This window comes from Acartia tonsa, chromosome 10, assembly GCF_053477335.1.
Source record: "Acartia tonsa isolate MP-2025a chromosome 10, ASM5347733v1, whole genome shotgun sequence".
Lineage (NCBI taxonomy): Eukaryota > Metazoa > Arthropoda > Copepoda > Calanoida > Acartiidae > Acartia > Acartia tonsa.
Window position 1 is genome coordinate 12,762,971 of NC_137269.1, and position 14,476 is coordinate 12,777,446.

The 14,476-nt window shown below is 33.3% G+C and overlaps 1 protein-coding gene across 1 annotated transcript in view; it reads right to left on the minus strand.

Annotated features, from left to right (window-relative positions):
• The window catches only part of LOC145329426 (uncharacterized), a 53,797-nt gene that overhangs the window by 32,630 nt on the left and 6,691 nt on the right, over positions 1-14,476 (minus strand). Inside the window, exons 8-24 of the mRNA XM_080173540.1 lie at positions 13,947-14,022; positions 13,118-13,151; positions 12,672-12,754; positions 9,076-9,157; positions 8,818-8,950; positions 8,583-8,634; positions 8,317-8,406; positions 7,600-7,712; positions 7,341-7,397; positions 5,160-5,222; positions 4,797-4,917; positions 3,709-3,766; positions 2,407-2,515; positions 1,909-2,007; positions 1,415-1,540; positions 667-749; positions 86-199 (exon numbers count right to left, since the gene is read on the minus strand). Coding sequence (XP_080029666.1) covers positions 86-199; positions 667-749; positions 1,415-1,540; positions 1,909-2,007; positions 2,407-2,515; positions 3,709-3,766; positions 4,797-4,917; positions 5,160-5,222; positions 7,341-7,397; positions 7,600-7,712; positions 8,317-8,406; positions 8,583-8,634; positions 8,818-8,950; positions 9,076-9,157; positions 12,672-12,754; positions 13,118-13,151; positions 13,947-14,022 — 1,493 coding nt within the window. The remainder of the gene's footprint in view (positions 1-85; positions 200-666; positions 750-1,414; positions 1,541-1,908; positions 2,008-2,406; positions 2,516-3,708; positions 3,767-4,796; positions 4,918-5,159; positions 5,223-7,340; positions 7,398-7,599; positions 7,713-8,316; positions 8,407-8,582; positions 8,635-8,817; positions 8,951-9,075; positions 9,158-12,671; positions 12,755-13,117; positions 13,152-13,946; positions 14,023-14,476) is intronic.

Genomic DNA, 14,476 nt, shown 5'->3' on the forward strand with positions numbered 1-14,476 from the left:
TACAGTGTAAAGAAAGACCATATCATACCAGCGGTTATTAAGATTTTAAGATACAGACAGGCACCCTGTAACATTAATGTTATACCTGAAGTAGCAGCCATGCGATCATGGGAGCTGGAAGACCACGTGTTGTAATCCGTTGGGGAACGTGACCTTCTTGACGGCGGAGAGCAGCCACGGGACCGTGACCTGCGGGATCTTCCTGTAGGCTCAATAAAATTACAAATGATTGCATAAAGTAACAGGGTATCTGTGTGTCTAAGTGTATTATAGAAGGGCAGCTGAACCGATAGGGTTTTCCTTTAAATCTCAAATATCTAAGAAAGGTTTATAACTTTTTTTTTAGAGCAGCCGTGCACTACCATCCCTTTTGAAGAAAATCACAGAAAAATCGCCACTATAATATTAAGTTAAGCCCCACACCCAAGAGGTATTTTCTAATTCTTTTTAAAAACTAGTCAAAAGTGGAGGGTCAATTACTCTCTTCCATCATCACTCTCTAGGGTCGTAGCCGCTGATAAAAAATAGAATAATACGGCGAAAGGTAGAGGACATCCATGGCTAAGGTAAGGATTCAGTGGAGAGAGCACATTTTTTTTATAAGGGCTTAATCATGTAACTTTGACTTTTGAATAGTGTTTGATTAAGTAACCATATTTCATAATTTTCCTGAGCAAATACCGGAACTACAATCAGAACGAGTCCTGCATCTAGCTGTGCAACGTGTTGGTGTTCGAGTCCTGCTCCTCCTGAAGTTTAGATATGATCAAGTGGAACATTTCCCAGCTGACCTTTTCATAAAATCCTCGATAGCACAAAATATGTATTTCTGTTAAGATACTTTTAGTCCTTGAAAAGTTCTTATATTAAAGCGCTTTAGTGAAGCTTCTTGTAGGAAAAGGTTTATAGCTATTTTTGGCAGCGTAGTGGACCCGGCGCCGCCATATTTTGACGGAGCCGTTATTTTCGTTAAAAACGGCTACGGGTTAGCTAAAATAAGAGATTTTTTATTAATTATAATTTAGTAACTCTGATGCGTCGTGTGCAAATGCAGCCCCTTTTAAGTTTTTCAAGTACATTTTTATCAAAAATTTAACTTTTAAAACCTTCAAAAGTCAAAGATAGACTTGGCAAAAAAATATGATGAGTTATTCTTGATTTAAGGCCGGAGCCGTTATCTTCACAGCCGAAACCGCAGAGCTGGACCTAAATCAAACGGCTCCGCAACGCTGATTTTTGGGGAAGAAAACCTCAACCCTCCCAAAAGAAATCCCTAAAATATAATTTTTTCTACTTTTTTTTAAATTGTAAAAATGGAAAATTAAATTAAGGGTCGACTTCCCCCACCCTTGCCTCAAATGCCCCTATATCCATTAGTCATTGATAAAGCCATATCTCTAAGCCCCTTGTATACCTGGAGCTAATTTTTCTTTTCCTGCTGGTAGTGGAAGCATTGGCTGACATTGGAGTGGGACTTGGCGTTGATCTCCGAGATAAGCGCCGCGTTGGGGTACACCATCGGTTTCCCATAGTAGGACTTCTTCATGTTGTTTGTCATTAAGATCAAACAAGTCAAGAATTTGTGTAAGTGCAAACTAACAAGGATGACAACATCCATAAAAGGATGCCTAACAAATTAGAAAGTAACACTAAGTATAGAGTAAAAACGCATTTAATATTTTACATTATTTAAAGGTTTCAGACAAAATGAGTTACAGAGCATTTGTTTCAATGGCATAAAAAGCAAATGATAGATTTCACTATAAATATATCAGGAAAACTTTATAAGAAGTTCTTCAACAAATAAATTCAGTTTTTTATCTTAAATAGCAGCCGAGAAAATAACATTTCTCCCAATATTTCTCTACTTACAAAGAAGGCATAAATAAAATTAATCTTAAATTATTCCTTGGTGCAATATTAAGCGGAGGGGGGTGGCCCCCGGGACTTCTGGTGGCTACATAGCGACGCCCATGGGGAGAGGGACTTCTGGGACCAGAGTGATGCCTTCAATCAAACAAAGACAATTAGGTCATTACAAGCTAAGGGCTAGTTGAGCACTGATAACCCGAAACCTTTTTTTTACAATAAATTGAAACTAAGGAAATGAGTATTTTTCTATGTCTAACCACAAGAGGGGCCCCTAGCCTGCAGTGGAGGGCCTATAAATGGTCAACCTGACCTAAAGTAATAACAAACAAACGGAAATTCCTTCTCTCCGTTATTCTCAAATTATTTTAAAACAAGAGGGCAGGGTTATCTATAATCAAAAGGGTACTTTGTATGTTATCACTGACGATTATAAGAAAATCATAATAAGTTATATACAAGACAGTCAGGCTACAGTCTAAAAAAATAGCTACACTACAAAAACATAAAAATGTGGGGACCTACACATCCACATACCTGTCCTTTTTGCATACAGTTTCTTGCCATTGGCCATTTGATGATTGGAATGGGGACCTACTCCTTTCCCGGCTTCTTTCTCTGCGACAACGTTCAACAAATCTTTCTACTAAAATATTGGTATTTTACACAAAGGTTACTCAAATTTTTGTTTAGGAGGATGGGTTGTATAGAAATTAAGTTAAAGATTATTAAAGGCAAAAGGTAAAAAGCTCAGGGATAAGGGATGGGAAACGTAGGAAAATATTATTTCAGACCTATTTCAAGCCTAGGCCTAAAAAACCAGTTATGGGATGGCGCAGTAGTTCGTTATAAATGCTAATGAAATAGCTGTGTGTGTGTGTGTGTAGATATAGTATAGAATCAAATTCAGGTAGCTAGTCAAAAGTAAAAAATAGAACTTATTATAAACCTAAATATACTAATGGCTTTTGTTAAAATGAAGTTTTTTTTCTCACAACATTTTTTTATCTTTTACTTTGGTAATTTGAATTTTTAGAAAGCTATCGTTGGGTTTCACTCAGACAGATTTTAGATTGTATTTCTTTGCATTTTTATTAATGAGTAAAAATTTTATTTGAAAATATCATTGTTAATTAAAATTCAAAATAAATAAATCAATAAATAAGCACTTGGGTAGCATTCTATCAAGTTCTTTGGATACTATTATGTAATGATAGATTTGTACTGTGTTGTAAAGTACAAATATTAAGGTTAAGGTGTTGTATCAATTCCGTATTAAATTTTTAAAATTCAAAATACAACATTTAATTTATAAACTACCAAATGAAAATTCGTAGCTACCCACTTTCCAAAGAATAATCCTTTTATTTTTGTTTTTTCTATATGGTCCTTTTTTAATGTTTTACTCTGAGCAGATCTAATAATTAAGCTAATGTGATCTAACACCATTTATATTTATTTTGTATTAGCAGACAAATCATTATTTTTTCTTTAATTGTCTGCTTCTAAAAATTGCCGCGGTTTGTTATATCTCCATCCGCCAATTGGTGATTGGTTTATACAAAACAGGCAGATCCTCATTGGTTTAGAGCGATAGATACTTGGGAGCGTCCGCCAGGGACGACATTTAATTAGGAATTGGTAAAAGTTGCATTATCCCTTTAGAATCTAGGCCGGGACCTAATTAATGGTCAGGTTTCCTATCCCTTATCCCTGAAAAAGCTGTACTCTAATGACCATTAACCCATTAATTTAACATCATTAGTCAGCAGATTTGCCAGATTGTAATAAAGCTTATTAATGTTTAAAACTATTCTTACATAAAATAAGTTAAAATACCTTGAGCTTCTGTATCCACCCAATGGGAGTATCGCTGGCTTGAACTTGATTGGGAAAGCTAAAAAAATAGCTCTTTAACATAATAACTAACTAATGAAAAAAGATATTTTAAGAAAGTAAAATTCTTTTATAACTAGCTTAATAATAACTATACTAGGACTAGGAATAACTATAAAGCGCAGCATATACAGATACACAGTAAATCACAAGGGAGGGAGGGGTCTTTGGACGGTAAATTACACTGGTACCCAAAGTTTTATGTGATTGGTTGGTTTCAAAAGTAGTATCAAAACTTTTCAAACAATAATATTAATATTAAGAAAATCGTAATTTTGTTGAAATCATTAAGGATGTACACCATAGAATAAGGAGGAATAGAAATGAAAACCCTAAATATTTCTGGGAAATTTGAAGGAATCTTTGACTTGCGCAGTAAAGACAATAATGATAAAGTACAAATCACAATGACTAGTTGGACAAAACTAGAAAAGTTTAATTTGTATCAACATCTAATATAAGAAAGATAAGAGCGCAACTTAGTTTTATAATATAAATACTGAGACCAATATTTTTTGTAAATTTTCTTACATAATTATTTTTTTAAGGCTTAATATGCACATTAAATTCATTTTTAATCCATTGTGAATAGGGAAGAGGAAGCTGGATTCTTGGCTACATGGCTTTTAGTAAATCATTGGAAAAGAAATTTATTTTGAATATTTTTTCTGAATAATTACTGAAATCATGTTATTTACTAACAGCCTTGTAGCCGTTTTTGTCTTTCAAAAGTTCCAATTTTACTTCAGGCTAGCCAGGCAGAATCTTCTACCTGGATTCTATTCTATACTTTATCTTCTTTGATGTACACCCAAGTACCAGGAATCTAAAGAGAGAAGATAATAGCCACTGAATTGATACACATCCCTTATGATGATACAGAAAATTATCTCTTCTGAAGATTACGATTTGTGGTTAAAATGTTATTATAAAACTTTGGGGACTAGTGTAATAAACAGACCAATGTCTGGTCTCCTCCCTTCCTGCCAATGTACCATCCATGGTCTTATCCCTTAGTATCCCTGACTAACCTGAGAATCAGGGAGTATATCTTTAAACTCTGCATTGGCATATATGGATGTTGGGTGTTCTGTTAGTAAGTGTTCACTCAGCTGAAGGTCTGAACTGTATCTGGTCCCGTTCACACAAATTCTAAACAAGAACAATAGAGTCTATAACAACAGTGCCAGTGTACTATATGTACATAATAAATCTTTATATTTTAGATAACAAGAGGCATTCCCATGAGAAGCAAAGCACGCCTACATAAAAGGCAAATGCGCTTATTGGGTCAAACTGTTTTTAATTATGCGTTACTTGATGAAACGTTCACAAACCTCCCCCCCCCCCCCTGATCCCCATTTCCAAGTTAACCAATCTAAATTGATATTAACCTGCAGATTCTAAGAATATTTCTTCCCCTACCCATGTGAACATAAAATTCTCCATGAGCCAACCTAAAATGATAAAATTAAAGTTATGAATAGGTATGAAGTTAAGAAGAAACAAAAACAAGTTCCTATGGTTGAAACATAGAGAAAATAATAAAAGAGAGAAATCGAGGTATTTGAAGGACTAAAATAGGCAGTGGGCCTAGAGGCCTATATTGAGCAATTGCCGCGCTGAATTTTTAATGTTATTCCACCACTTTTCAAAATGGGAATATCTTAAAATTAAATATAATTTCAAGACAATTATATTTGCTGTTTGAAGCATAAATCTAATTTTTAAGGGATGATATAGAAATATTTTGAATTATCATCCATTCTGATGAAACCTAATGAAAGAATATAAAATTATCATTATTAATTTTTCATGACTTTGCTACTGACTTAAATCATAACACTCATTATCAGCTTATAAGATTTATATTGCAGTCTATTTAACTTATATTTTTTAATAAATAAACGTTTTTACAAATTTAATATGAACATTTGATTGTAAATTATAATAATCAGTTTTTCAGTGCCATCTAGCTTTGGATATAGAACTAGAATATCAAAGCGTTCATCAATTTTTATTTTGCCTGTATTTTTCTTGTTTTGGATTTTTGTCACTAAAGGGCCAAACCCTGAGGGGTAAATAACATCACTTGAAAATGTTAAAAATATTGTAAAAACGAGTATTGTCTGAGAAAGAACATAGATAGCATTACAGATTATTCACTTATTTAGATTATTCAGTTATGAAATTTTTTATTTAATATTTAGCCTTAGTTTTAATGTATGTCTTTGAAGTAGACAACTAGCGAACCTGGTGGCTGAGAGCTAAACTATTAATTTTTTATTAGTAAACATTTAAAAGTTTTATCATGTTAATTAGATTTAAATTTTACATTTAGGCTAATTTGAAAAAAAATAAATTTTTGATCATAAAAGGTGAACTCTCCTATTTTTAAACTAGGCGAAACATACTTTTCTGCTGCACTAAGACCGTCCGCGGCTGTTTGTTTTTTAAGATTCTAAATCAAATTGTATTTTAAATATTTTCTTTAATTTTTTCAAAAACATAATAAATTACAGAAAAATAATAATAATTAATAAGATAAAATTTTTTTTATTTTTTTTTACATATATAGAATAGGTTATGATTAAGATGCAAAAAGCCGCGGACGGTTTAGATAAATAGCAGACAAATTATTTTAGTAGGGGGGAAGTAATATTTTACAATGAAATTGGGGTGAGTATTCATCCTCTTATCCTTTTTCCTTATGGGTTGAAAGAAAAACAAGGATGACAACATCCATAAGTAGCGAAGCACAAAAAATAAAATCATGGATAGTAATACGTACAAGTAGATTTAAAGTGCATTTATTAATTGATTTATTGGAGAAAATAAACACGAAACCCTGTTTTATTTTTTATAATGATGACGGTCAAAGTAAATTACATAAAAGATGCTCATAACAATGGGAAAAATTATTTTGATAATGATATCCCCAAAAAGTTTTAAAATTGGACCAAACACCAAAGATGTGGGGAAATATGTAAAACATATAAAAATAGCAAAAACCTGCTAAAAGGCAGTCTGACCGCCATGCTTGTTTTCTTAAAACGACAGGAAATTTAATTTTTAAATCCTTAACTTAAAAAAATTTGGAAAATCGGACTATATACATCAAAGATATGGAAAAAATTTTAAATAGCAAAAAACCTGCAAAAAGGAAGTCTGACCGTCATGGTTGTTTTCTTTAAACAACAGGAAATTTAATTTTAATATGTATAACTGAAAAATATTTGAAAATGGTACCATAAACGCCAAAGACATGGAGAAAAATGTGAAAAATACAAAAATAGCCTAAAACCTGCTGAAAGGCAGTCTGATTTATTTATCGCATCGTATTATAAACAGCTTCGCGGATATAAAAATGTACAATTGTAAGATTAAAACCAGTTTTTCTAGCCACAAGATGTCGAAGGCTTTAATCTTACGATTGTATATTTTTATATTTGTAGAAAACAGATATAGTACGATGCTATACATTAATTTTTCAGCATTGCTGAGATTTGTTTCTAATCCACCGGATATTAATCGGTTTCGAAGCGATACTGAAAACAATATTTTTTTATCTTCACCTGATATGTTTCTTTAAAACAGACTCTGGTTGGGCTACATAACGTTTGCTGCAGCTCCTTAAAATTAAAAAAAAGTGCTTATATAAAGAAACAAGATTAGGTTCAAATAAAACAATGTTTTACCCGGATATTTTTGGCCAGAGGATTTTATACAACTCTCTTACAGTCTACAATCCCCTATTCCATGCAAACTTCAGAGCATGACAATAACTCTAAATAAAACAGACACAAATAAATTGAGAAACTAAATATCAATTACCTTATACCACACTGATGAACCTTGAGGTACTCCAAATTATTTGGAACCAGAATGCTAGCCTTTACAAGGACTGGATCTTTGCCAACATGCTGCTTTTCAACATGCTCTTCCATCTAAATAACAAGGACAAAGGGGGTCATTTTCTTGCCTATTTTGGGCGTAACCCTGCAAGTCAAATGCTTTTATTACGTCATGCTGTTCTTAATAAGAGCATTTGACTGAAAGGTTACACCCAACTTCAAGGAAAATACGCGAAAAAATGACCCCCCTAATTAATTACATAGATTTGCGATCATTAATCTACACTTCAATAAAACAAACACAAAGCTCCAGCAAATAACACATGATATTAGTAGCGAAGCTACTCTATAATTCACTTTGTCCGTCCGTAACGCTATGGAGGAAATGCGATTTTCTCGGCTTCTATTGAAGATTCACGGATTAATTTTACTGTGAAGATTCCCTGCATTACTGAGCATCAATTGCCTAATTTACTTTGTCCTTAAGTCTGTCGTTAATTCACAAAAGACATAGATATTTTTTATCACTATATCTGAAAGGTTTCGTGATTACTAAAAATTATAGCACATTTATCAACTGAACATAGTCTCTTAAATTCATTTAGTCTGTCCTTCCAAGAATTGTTAGTGCGTTGCTACTTATGGATGTTGTCATCCTTGTTGTATATCTTTTAGGCAATTTTGACTAAAATTGTACCTCAGTATAATGTTCAATTTTGACGCCACATCCAGCACACTGAAACATTGCTTGCTCACTAAGACTTGTCTCATCATACGCGTTTTCCCCCTAAAGAATGATAAGTTAGCTTTATACATAAAAAATGACTGCAACAATAACGATAAAGCTAATGTAATAAGTTAATCACCTTTATTCCTATTATTTAATGTTTATGAAAAGATTTGATCTTTGGAAAGAGATTTTTTCAGGTAAGGGCGTTGACACAATTTGATGATCAATTTTACCTGAAATGAAGTTGGATGGTACGGGCACAACTGACAATTTCTTCCGTGATAACTAAAAAGGGAAACATATTTTAAAAAAACTATCTTGCAATAAAATTATCTATGTATACATATCATTTATAGACATCCTAAAAAGCTATAAACTCATTTATAGCTTCTTGGTTTTATTATCGGTTCAGGATTTTTGATGAGGTAATATTTTTGAAATAAGCTAGCCACATTGAAAAGCCGTTACCTTGTCTTATTATCAGCACTGAAGCACATAGGTTGTTGAGTACAATGGTTACGCTGTTGGTTGTTACTCCTGTGCTGTACTGCCAGTACACGCGACTGTACACTTTCTGTACGCTCATGCTGTACAGCTTGAACTAGATTCAACAGAAATCAATTGTGTCATAATATTTATGTTTATTTATATATACATATGAAAAATCTTGAACAAGCCATATTTAGAAAATACAAATTATCTATTTCTGGTCGTAAAATTCTTTACCTGAAGGCTGAATAACCGGTTTAAGCCCAGAAACAGCTCGTACAGGCAGGTAAACTGGCATGGGCGGGGACTGAATCTGTATCTAAAGTAAGACGTAAGGTAGTATTAATAGCAGCTGGATTAGAACCAGTTCTGAGATAATATGAAAAATCATGAATCATAAAATAACAATGTGACAGATAACTTTTAGTCTTCAAAAATTGAAATATCTTGCAAAGCTGGTGTTTATCTATTTAATTCAATTTGAAACTTTGAGGAGGCATAGTTGAAACAAATGGGGCAGTTGTATGTAAAGAAAAGATTGCTGAAAAGAAGGCATAGTCGAAATTAATGATAAAGGCGGATGTAACATAATAATAGGGAAAATATTCGTTTAAGGGTGAAGTTTAAAAAAAAGAGGGGGGGGGGGCATCTTAGGCCAGTAAGCCATTTTTTGGCTACTTCAGGGCAATCAATCACAAAACCTATCTACTTATCATACTCTTTGCCGCTCCCAGACGTTTTCAATCGGTTTCCAACTTTTTGTTCGATTTTGAGAAAATAGACCTACCAAGGATTACTCAAGTTTTATAACGAAATTCGGATTCTAAGTGCCATTTGTGAATTGATTACGAGATGGTATAAATTAATCCACCTTCCCCCCCCCCCCCCCCCACCGGTGTCCTGGATAGGAAACAGGTTTTTTTTGACATACGTCTCACAAGACCTATGTAGTCATGACCGGGAGATATTGATGGTTCAGTACATGACTTTCGTTAAATCACAGCTGATCATTTTTGTGGCTTTTTTTGAAAATTACTTTTATACCCAAATTTTCATAGTTTTTCCTTCAAAAATCACAATTTTCTCACATTTGCAGCTTAGTTAACTTAAATTTACACAAGAAAAGTATAATAAATACAGCTGAACTAAGGACTGTGTTATCATTAATAACAAAATCTTTAAGAATCTTGAATAATCTAAGATTTGTAGTCTAGAAATGAAATAAGAGTTATTTGAAGTAAATATTTTAATTGATGTCTAAACAACTCTTGTAATTAAATTTTTAAAAAATATTTCATGTCCCTGTTGCATGCCTCATGACATATTATATCTTTAAAACAAGTTTCCTTGAAATATTACCAAGTTATCATGCTCAATATTGGTTCCTGGCTGATTTGATGTCTCAACATCAAAACAATATCTGCTTGGAGTATAACATATATATCCACAACCACAGTTGCCATGTTTAAAGTCCTATATTACAATATATACCCAGCTACAATTGAATATACAACCAGTCCTTGGTTAAAAAGAGCTTAGTAGAAGGTTAATATTTTTAACAAGTGGGATTATCACTTGTAAGTGTTTGACATGAACTTGAAATCCGTGTAAAGACCAGTCTATAGCTGGTCTTGATTGAGTCTCTGCCTTTTGTACACACTGCTTGTCTTTACTACTGAGCTCGATCTTTAAATCGTTTATAGGTGATTTAAACCGGGGCGATTCATTTTGCGCACCATCAAATTATTAATATCAATCTTTAAATCGAATTTGCATGGGCGATTTGAATCGGGCAGTGGCGCGGGCCCGGCACGGCAATGGCACTCATCGAGTGGCATTGCCGGTTTAAATCGGGGTGAATCATGCACTGAGCCCCAACGAAAGACCCATTGCATATGTAATAAATGGATATTTTTTTTAATTACTTTAATATTTTATTGCAAAACTATCGTGAAAACATTTTTATAGTTATTTTTAAAATAAATTATATATTAATGTTTTATATAAAATACCATACTGACACGGTATTTTATATAAAATACCTTACTGGCACTGCTTAAGTAATAAAGTTGTACTGGCGCGGATCGATATTTTAGTGAGTGCGCAAGCGATTTAACAACACCGCGCCGAAAATCTTTTAAAAATCAGGTGCGCTGTGGCTTACCACCAGCGCGCCTACGGTTCACCTCTGAATCGCCCCGATTCAGCGCGGCATAAAAACGATTTAAAGATCAAGCTCTGATTAAATGTCATAGTGAGAACCATGGAAGGTTTTACATAGGTGAACCTACAGAATGATTATAGATACATATTGGATTCTAAGCTGGATGAATAATTTGTAAGATAGTGTATTCAAGATAGTGTAAGAGCAGCTAACTGACAGGAAAACACTTGGCTCATAGCTTGAAGAAAATAATAGTAGCTTATTACTAGAGTGAATGTGAATGCTGGTTACATGATCATAACTGGATTTTATTCAAGTGTGATTTCCAATGGCGACTTTAAAATCCAATTTGAAAATAAACACATGCAAGTTCTTTGTCCTAAGCAGATCAATACTACCCTTCCTAAAAGCTATCAGCAGTAAAGGAACCTAGGAAGGTGTTGAACAGGAAGACCAAAATGTAGGATTAGCAAAGCAAAAATAAAGGGCAGTTTGTCTATCAAGTGGTGTTAAATTTGGAATCATAGACCCACCTGACTTTCAATCAGCAGAGTAGGCAGAAACCATGGTGAATTTCTGAGTAATAGAAAATGAGAGGATATGAGCTCTTAGCTGAAGTAACTAAGGCAAGGGAGTCTTAAAGACCATGTAGCTAGATGCATGGCAGTCTTAGCTTTCATTCATGGAAAGATCTCTCATGACAGTAGTTGGTTCATAGGAAACCAAAGGAAGTAAAAAGTAAGAATACTTGAAAGTTTATTCTGAATCTTGAGGTTATTCCTTTATATGGCAAAAGTCAAGCCACAAGTTCAATAGCAAACAAGTGCCATAAAGAAAGAGTCAAAAGTGTGTGAAATTGTTGATTAACAAACAAGGTCAGAATTCTAAACTGACTTCCATCAAGATTTATAGGCTGGGTGAAACATGTCAGCTGGCTAGAATAGAGGTCTGGCTATACCAGGGTGGAGAGAGGTACCCTGTTTAGTGGAAAGTATTATGAGGCATACTTGTTAAAGTTGAAGGACAGGGACGGTAACTTTAACGTCTTTAAACAAGAAGTTTAACATGTGGATTGATAGGAGATAATGTTTTAGTGAAAGAAATTTGTGGGCAATAACTTTATGTTGTGGAGTCAAAGGCAAAGTCAGATAGATTGAATCATGTTAAAGCCAGGTGAAAGCCTATGGAGGCTTGAAGCAGTTCTGACGTGCAAATTCATTGTTGAACATTAATTCAAAATAATTAACTCTTACTCAATTTCTAGACTACAAATCTTATTCCATTGATTCTGAAAGATCTTGTTATAGGTGATAGCACAATCTTCAGTACAGCTGTTACTTATTATACTTTTCTTGCGTAAATTTAGGCTAACTAAGCAGCAAATGTGAGAAAATTGAGATTTTTTTGGGAAAAACTATGAAATTTTGGATAAAAAAGTAATTTTCAAAAAAATCCACAAAAATGATCAGCTGTGATTTAACGAAAGTCATGTACTGAACCGTCATTGTCTCCTGGGCATGACTACATAGGTCTTGTGAGACGTATGTAAAAAAAAAACTGTTTTCTATCCAGGACACTGGTGCCCCCTTAGGGCAGATGTGGGAAAAAAGACACAGAAAGGGTCGAAATAGTATAGGCAGATAAAATATAATAACTGGGAAATTATTACCTGAGGGGGAGGAGTTGAAAGAATTAGGGCAGATGTGGGTAGATAAGGATAAGGAAGCGCAGCTGTTGTGGTAGTTGTTTGATCTACTCGCCGTCATAAATAACATTTATTTAACAATTCCTTGAATGAAGAGGGAGTGTTGGATTTTTCTATACTTCCCTTCCCCTTCGATAACAGAGCAACTATAATGCTAGGGGCATATCCGCTGGTATATTATAAGGATAAAAAAAAATTAAGTGGCCAAATATTTTAATATATCTAATTTTAATATCTATTGGAAGTACACAATATAACTAACTAGCCTTAATTCCTACGGAATAAATAACATGAATGGAATAAACAAAGTAGCTGAGAATTGGGGATAATCAAAGAATTAGATTATAAGAGACTTGAACAATGCATATAAACGTAAATAATCTAAAATATTTTTAATATTAATGCATTTCCTTGTGAAAATAAAATTCTTCGCTGTTGATTAGCCTTAAAAATATTTTCCAGTATGGCCTCTTACCGATTAATATCCGCTGGATTATAACCGGTTATGGGCCATACTCAAAAACCATGTATCGTAACGTTATTTTATAGACAATTTGCGACTAATGATAAATTAAAAATCAGAATATTAGTACCAGTTTCGTTAGCCTGGGACTCGGCCTCTCGGTGCTAACAAATTCAAGCAATTTTTTCATTTTACTATGTGCGAAAAGATGTTCATAATACGATGAAATAACTAACTATTAATTGATTATGCTAGTAGAGTAGCTAGAAAGCTTCTCTATGATAACATAACTCTAAAAGCAAAAAAAAACTAAACAGGTTTTGATTAGTTTTTTACTAACTTTACAAAAAATATCCGCTGTAGCCAGAAGGCATCTGGATATTTATTATTATATATCAGTATTCAGAACGGATAATAGGCCAGTTATAGTCTCTCATAGTCTCTAGCAGTATTTTTTAAGGCTTTTTAAAAAAAATTAAAAAATTAGGTGCTACATATGTCCTAAAAATTAATGTTCTTGGTGTTCTCTATAATTCACTTCCGAGAATCGAACCAGATTTTGAAAATTTTTATAATCAATGATAATCTTTGCCTTCAAAAAGCGATAGTTGAAAGAAAAAACTCAAGACGCTAATTTTAGCATACCAATTAAGAATCTGGAATCCGCTAATAAAAAACGGATTCCGGATCCGGATTCGGATTCCAAAAATGGCCCAAAAATTGGGCGGATTCCGGATCCCGGATTGCCAACCCTAATATTAACTACTAAAGTTTACCATGCTGTAAACTGTCCGACCATAGCTTGTCGAAGATGAAGTTGTGTTATAACTTCCCGCTGTAGATCCCATTGACCTTAAACATGGAATAAAATAAAACTATAAGGATTTTTCCAAATATTTTGGAAGATTTTTTTGTACATACCCAATAACTTTGAAAAAGTAAGTTTTTAGAACCTCGGGTATTTCTTTTTTTTTTTCTTCATATAAATATAAGAAAACCTACAAAGTGATTCATAAATGAACATTTAATCCACTTAAACAGAAAAAGTAGAAACTATTTCGAATACCTCAAATACTTTTAATCAGAAGTTAAACATATAATGAGAAAAAATACCGTAGGCAAACTTGGGGACCGTTTTTAAGATTTTAAGGTAATATAAGACCAATGGAAAAAGTTTTTTTTTGTATAAAAACCATTCAAAAGATTTGTAACTGAAGAAAAAATCATCTATTATTCATCAAGGATTTTAAGGAATATAAGACAATGGCCAAAATAATAATAGAGTTTGAACCCAACCAATTAAAAT